The sequence below is a fragment of the Fukomys damarensis genome, unplaced genomic scaffold, assembly GCF_012274545.1.
Source record: "Fukomys damarensis isolate Sample0158 unplaced genomic scaffold, DMR_v1.0_HiC HiC_scaffold_33, whole genome shotgun sequence".
Classification (NCBI taxonomy): domain Eukaryota; kingdom Metazoa; phylum Chordata; class Mammalia; order Rodentia; family Bathyergidae; genus Fukomys; species Fukomys damarensis.
In genome coordinates, this window is record NW_022900945.1 from 6,614,393 (window position 1) to 6,621,729 (window position 7,337).

Here is a 7,337-nt window from a genome sequence, read left to right on the forward strand (position 1 = left end):
AAAAAAAAAAAAAAAAAAAAGAAAAGAAAAACGAAAAGATATATGAGCAAGACCTTCTCACCACACTACACACATGTGCACACATGGAAATCACCAGGGGAAACACGCTACAAGAGTGGAAAAAAACCTCAAAGAACCTACTACTTAGAGATGAAAGTCATCCTTAGTCATTCCCCTTAATAAAGAACAGAATACTATGAAAAAGGAACAATCTGACAGGAAATTTGAGCCACGAGTGCTGAGTTAAACAAGCTCAAAGGAGGGGTTAATAGACCCAGTGAAGACAATCCCTAGATAAATAAGACTAAGAGAGACATCACAGAGGGGATAGATAAGAAAATTTAAAAAAAAATGGATTAACCTTGGAGGTTCAACTTCCAGTGCATATGTAAGTTCCAGCAGGAGAGGAGTGGAGAACTTGTCAGTTGAGTAGTACCAGGAAACTTCCCAGTTGAAGAACGGAGACTCTAGATTAGGGGTGGTGAACCTGTGGCACATGTGCCTCAGTTCTTTGTTATCAGTGAAAACTCTAAAAGGGTCACCATCGCTGCTCTAGATTGAAAGTGCATGTACATTCCCAGTGCAAAAAAATACACTCTTCCTGGCATGTAAAGGTACAAGATCCCAGGAATGAATGTAACTGTACTGTCTACCTAGAATGTACCAATAAATTCAATAAAAAAAATACACTCTTTCCAAGGCTAAGCATGATGGCATTTTAACGTTTTTGTTTTTTGGGTACCGGGGATTGAACTCAGGTCCTTGAGCTTGCAAGGCAGGCAGCAGAACCACTGAGTTAAATCCCTGGCCCCGACACTTTAATGTTTAGTAAATAACTTCAATACAAATTAAGAAAGAGTGATATAAAATACTATTCATAATTTTGAAAATAAACATTAAGGGGGCCGGGGATTTAGCTCAGTGGTTCGGAGGCCTGCCTTGCAAGCGCAAGGACCTGAGTTCAATCCCCAGTACCACCCCCCCAAAAAAGAAAATAACATTAAGGAAACTTAAAACTGTAGGTAGAACAAATGTCTGACAGACAAAAAGAACATGGAACTTTTATTCTTTTTATGATTCTTTTAGCATTGCTTAAATGAAATAAATGCAGGTGTATTTTTGCTTTTCTGTTTGTTTGATTTTTGTACAGGGCCTCGCTATGTAATTCAGGTTGACCTCTAACTCTGGGTGATCCTCCCGCCTCAGCCTTCTGAGTGCTGGGAGTCCAAGTGTGCATCACCATGCTTGGCTGCTTTCAGTTTTAAACTTCTGTCAGGGCTGGACCTAAATTTTACAGCATTTGCTCAGGTGATAAAATCATAGCAAAATGAAGGTCTTGGCTGTAAGAATTCTATTGTTCTTGAGCCGCAGATCATTGCTGACACCCTTACCTTGAAAGGACACAGTGGCCTGGCGTCTCGAAGGAGGGTCTGCACCACGTGTGCTGCGAGGTGAGAGCTCTGTGCAATGCTGTGTTGTGCTTGGTAACCCGGCGTCTGGTAGCTTCTGTCTGTAAAGGACGTGTCCCAACGCACTTGTCATCCGATCCAGATGCATTTGTTGCTAGCAGAGGGTGCCGTCACCCTGGTGCTGCGACCACAGGCACAGCCTGGAGCACGGGGTCAGTTTCCCCTCAACTGTGATGGGTGAGTTCCCCGGTGCTCTCCTGCTCACCATTCCTCACTTTCGCTTTGTTTCTGATTGCAGGACAGGACTCTCTCGCCCGGGGCAGGAACAGCTTCTTTTCTTTTAATGTCATGCCTCCCTCTGTTCTTTGCGGAACCACATCCGTAATGCCAGCCCCTCCAGAGGGCCCGAAGTTTGCGGCCAGCTTCGACAGCTTAGTGAGTCTCTGTCAAAATAAAATACGGAAAGAGCCGGGCTGAAGCTTCGCGCTTTTCGAGGTCAATCCTCAGGGCTGCACAAGCAAAAACAGAACGTTTCTTTCCCTTCCCGAGGATTCGATTGTGCCACGGAAGGGCTGAAAGGGTGGGATATTTCACATCACGGGAAAGAAAAAGCTCTCCTCGATCAAGCTCATCCGAGGACCTCTCAGGTCAAAATCAAAGAAGCTGCTTTTACCGCAGCAATTCCCACCTTTAACAAGCGAGTGTCGCCGTCCATCTCCACGGGAGAAATCTGTCGCAAGCCTTTTGGGCCACGACACTCAGCCCTGTCTTCTCCCTTGGCTCTGGCTCCTTCACCCTAAAACCAGAAAGCCTCCATCCGTCATGTCTACCTGGGTGGGAGCCGAGCCGAGGGAGTGGGGCGCAGTGAACGAGGCAGTGAGGACCCGGCCAGGACAGCTGGAGGCTCATTAGGCTGGTGGGATTCTTGCCCAGCAGGAAGATATTCACCCCTCCCTCGAGAATGCCTTTGTCCTGTCTAAAGTTACAGTTATCGCTGCTCATAAACGTGCCCTTGCTGCCTATCCCGTGTCCTGCGCCTGGTGTGCATCGAGCTTCTAGCTCCGCAGGCTGATCTCAACTTGACTGTCGTAGTCATCTTGGCGTATAGACTCCCCTAGGCAGCCGGCCCGTGGGCAAGAGCAGGGGACCAACTTTCAAGGGCATTGGCTGGGTCCAACCAGGTCTGCTCATTTTCCATTGGGTCCTGAGTCTGGTCTTTTGGGGAGCTTTCCTCATATTTTTGGGCTGTGTACCGTTGGCCATGTTATCCCTGGTGTCCCCCGCTTGTTACTGTGCTGCTGCTCCTTGCACGGAGGAGACACGCTTGGTTGGCAAGGGAAGATAGGAGAGAGATGCCTGTGCCCTTGGTGGGAAACAGGTCCTGGGCCAAGGGCCTCAAATCCTGGGTCTTGTGCCCTGGGGTTCCCTGTCTTATTTCACCCTGATTGCAGCCACAGAGCCAGGCGACTGTTTCCAACTGCTGGCCCTCATGCCCGCATGTAAACACTGCAGCTGCCACGATGTCACCAGACAGCCCAGGAGGCTCCCAGAGTGGGGATAAGCGAGCTGAACCCACACTACCTGCAGGATAAGCTTCAGGTTCGCCGACACCCGTCACGGAAAAACATTTTCAGGATGCACCATTAAGAGGCACAGGAAGGATTTATTAGGCAGGAATTTAAAAGTGCACAGAAAATGAGAGTGCAAGCCTGCAAGAGAAAAGAGGCGCAGTATTTCCCGGAACTGGGAACGTTTGTGCATCTCTTGAAGGGGTGGAAACCTCAGGAAAATGTGGCTGACTCCCCAGAGGGCTGTGGGCCATTTTACAGGAATGAGCTCAGTGTTTTTCTGTTTTTAAAAGAGGTATAATTTAAGCATTCTTTGAATTCTCTCAACCTGTTCCTTTGCCTTAGGATCAGGTTCCTGCTCTTTACTTTTTCAGCTAAGCTGGTTTATAGACTTACAGTATTCTGGAGGAATTTAGGGTGCAATAGGTGTGGCTGGAGAGGAGACTGAATTAACCAAGGAAACGATGACCTGGGACACCTTGGGGGACTATGACTGGATCCTGAAAGTTGTAGTCATTTTCTCTTTTTTTGTTTTGTTTTTGAGACAGGGTCTTGCTACTTATTTCAGGCTGGATTGGAACTCATGCTGTTATCCAGTCTGGCTGCAAACATGCAGCACTCCTCCTGTCTCAGCCTCCTGAGTGTGGGATTACAGGTGCGTGTCACCATGCCTGGCAGCCGCATTCTGTTTTTAGTTATGGTTTTCTTGTTTGTTCTTCTGCTTTTCTTCCATGTTATCTCAATGAGATTAAGAACTCTTGCTAGTAAAATTTCTTTAGTGAAATTGTCAAACCCCTTTGGCCTTTTGATTCATTCAGTAAACCTGTAATGAATCCCCAGGCAGCTGGGCCTGTGCGAGGCAAAGAAAGGAAAAAGATAAGTAAGGCCTTTGGGACCTACCACTGTGCAACTATGGGTGTGAATTAACCATACTTTTCAGATCATTTAGGGAAAAAAATGGACACATTTAATGAAAATTTATAGACCCAGTGAGAAAATATATGGTGGAAACTTTAATCTTAAAAATCTATATTGAGGACCAGCACTCGGGAGGCTGAGGCAGGTGGATCACTGTGAGTTCAAGGCCAGCCTGGGCTACATAGTGAGTTCCAGATCAGTCTCAACTACATAGTGAGACCCTGTCTCAAAAAAAAAAAAAATCTATATCGAGGAGCCTGGGATTTAGCTCAGTGCTTCCGCCACCTGCCTCACAAGCACAAGGTCCTGAGTTCTATCCCTGGTACCAAGAAACAAAACAAATGAACAAACAAACACCCCCACAAAAATCTATGTCATAATCCAGGGATGGTGGTTTACACCTGTGATCCCAGTACTTGAGAGGCTGAGGCAGGAGGATTGCTGTGAGTTGGAGACCAGCCTGGGCTACATAGTGAGTTCCAGGTCAGTCTCAACTACATAATGAGACCCTGTCTCAAAAAAACAAAAACAAAAACAAACAAACAAACAAACACCCTCCCATCTATATTGAGGAGCCTGGGATTTAGCTCAATGGTTCCGCCACCTGCCTTATAAGCACAAGGTTGTGAGTTCCATTCCTGGTACCAAAAAACAAAATAAAGCAAACAAACAAACAAAAAATCCCACTATGTCATAATCCAGGGGTGGTGATTTACACCTGTGATCCCAGTACTTGAGAGGCTGAGGCAGGAGGATTGCTGTGTGTTCAAAGCCAGCCTGGGCTACATACAGTGACCCTGTCTCAAAAGACACACAAATGAACAACAAATATCTGTCATAGTTTAAATGTTACACTAGATGAGCTCTCCTATTATCAAAATTACATTAAAAGAAAGTAATATATTAAGAAGTACATTTATATGAGTGGCAATTGCTCCCAGGGTATATCAACTTAAAGCAGTAAATTAAATACTTCAAGACTGGGAACTTGGCAAAGCTATGAACACAGGAATAAAACTGGCCCGAGAGAGGGTAGAGAACTTGCCCAAGGTCATAGAGTTTGTAAGAGGAAAGGTATGTTGGGCTTCACTCCATGGTAATTTGTTCCAAACTTTGTCTTCTTTTGAGAGACCCTGCCATACGGAATCTGGCAACTGTGGGTTAACCTTGCTACTGGGCGACCATGGGCTAACGAGGCTACTGTGCTCTGTGTAGAGTGCACCTGAGCAGCCACACCAACGTCTGTAATCTGTCACCAAAGGCACGTGAGCCTCAGAAAGTCCTGCCAGGACTCTTTGCTCTCCTCCTCGCCACTGCTCTGCTCTGTACACAACCTGCTTGCTCTATTCCCAGGGAAACCAATGGAATTAAGCTTTGTGGATGTAGAAACAGGTGCATAAGGAAGTGTAGACTTCTATTTGGGGCTCTGAGACTTCCACGAGTCACTCGTTGAGCCGCCGGCATTGAGATAGGAGGTTTTCGCTCCTATCTTTGTGTTAAGAGTGGTCTATCCAGGGTCCTCGCCATCTCTTGCTTCACTATAATTACCTTTTATTGTTGTTTTGAGACAGGGTCTTACTATGTGGTTCAGCCTGGCCTTGAATTCACCAGGTTGGCCTTGAACTTAAGATCCTTCTTCCTCTGCATCCCGAGTGCTGGGATTTTACAGGTGGGCACCACCATGCCGGGATTATCTTCTATAATTATTTTGAACACATCACTCACAGAGTATGTGTGATCAAGTAATGCAAGAAGGCCCAAGCAGAAGTGTTTCTAGGGGCTCTCAGAAGAGAAAATGTGCCAGAGGCTACACCCTGCTGTTGAAAATTAGCTTTACTTTGCAAAATTGCCCTTTGTACAGTCATTCTTTGTTCCCCCCTTGCCTGGTATTGTAACTTGTAAGGGAAAACCTGCTTTAAATAGCTGAGATATTAACAACTAACTATTCCCAGGGAAGGGGGACAAATTACACAATTATAATCTTCCTTTAGTTTTTCAAAACTGGTAATCCGGGATAGTCTTCAGTAGCATCAAGTGTAGACCAAGCCCTTGCTCTTTCTGTTCTTTTTTTTTGTACCAGGGATCAAACTCAGGACTTTGTGCTTGCCAGGCAGGCACAGTGCCACTGAGCTACTCCCTGGCTCTCATTTCTGATCTGGAATTGAAAGAAGAATAATGTTTAACTTGCAGGAGAATAATGTGTTTATCGAAAAGGATTATTAGGATGCAACCAGGAGACAAAAGTCATTTGTAATCTCATTAATGTCCAGACTACAGAGAAAGGAAAACATTGCCCGAGAGACAAAGGTGGCCCACAGCCTCCAAGTGTGCCTTAGCACATCCCCTTCTGTCTGAAACCCCACTTCTTCCTTCATCCTCACAGACCCTCTCATATACCCGATTTCCTGGGTAAAGATTCCTACCCACTCTCACCTCCAGTACTGGCTGTCAGGCGCAGCTGACCCTTGACAGCTAACAGGATTCAGCCACTTCTGGAGGTAGAAGGAAGGACGCTAGCAACTGAGGACTCAGGAAGGAGGGGTGAGGGTCCCAGGGGACCGGTGAAGCAGAGGAAGCGCCCGAAAGGCAGATGATGTGAAACAGCTTCGTGTGCAGTGAACCTTGACTTACGAACTCATCCATTCCCCAGGGGTGGCTGTAACTCAGGTTGGTCAGTGCAGGCTCAGGCCCCTCTGCACGGCCTTCAGAGTCTCTCTCCTGCACACAGGCCGATCTCAGCACCCTTCAAGAGATCCTGCCCCAGGATTTCTCCGTGAACCCCACACAAGAGGAGATGCTGTCCTGTTCCTTCCAGGACTCTTTACGGGTTAAGTCTGTACCTGAGGCCATCTGGAAGCACAAGCTTCCTAACTCAGGACTTTGTTTGTAAGTTAAAATTAAAATCCTGGTTTGTAGCCCAAGTTGTTCCTATGTCAGGCCGGTTGTAAGTCGAGGGCTCACTGTATCAACATTCTATGATTTCTAGGTCCATCAGCTCTTGATCAGCACAGCTGGAGCGCAGGGTGGGTGTCTGGTGGGGGCGAGGGGAAGCCGGGATGCACTGTATCTAGCTGGACTGGTCCTGACATTCTAATGAAAAATGGAAATGGAAAATATGGAAAATGTTTTCTAATGGAAAATATCATCTCAGAGTACGACTTTATGTGCAACTTTATGTGCAAAGAACTGAACGTGAAGCTGATAGTCTTCTCCCTGGCTCCTTTACAAATCCCATTTTAAAGTTCTGTTGGTAGACTTCTACTTTGCTTATTTGCCAGGGTTTTGAAGATTTACCTAAGAAGGTAATACTTTTCTGTTTGTTTCACTTTTAATACTGGATTATATCAGTAATGTTGTGATATGTTCATAACATTTGGAAATGATTTTCGTTCGTGTTACACATAGTTTTTTTTTTTTTTTTTTTTTTTTTTTTTTTTTTTTT

The 7,337-nt window shown here is 45.8% G+C and overlaps 1 protein-coding gene across 2 annotated transcripts in view; it reads left to right on the forward strand.

The window, feature by feature from the left end:
• The window catches only part of Cth (cystathionine gamma-lyase), a 38,680-nt gene that overhangs the window by 30,767 nt on the left and 576 nt on the right, over positions 1-7,337 (forward strand). Inside the window, exons 12-13 of one of the 2 annotated variants that reach the window (XM_010605118.2) lie at positions 1,372-1,451; positions 1,708-1,881. The exons of the other annotated variant lie outside the window; for it this stretch is intronic. Coding sequence (XP_010603420.1) covers positions 1,372-1,451; positions 1,708-1,753 — 126 coding nt within the window. The 3' untranslated portion in view covers positions 1,754-1,881. Of the gene's footprint in view, positions 1-1,371; positions 1,452-1,707; positions 1,882-7,337 lie in introns of those variants that run through there. 2 annotated transcript variants of the gene reach the window in all.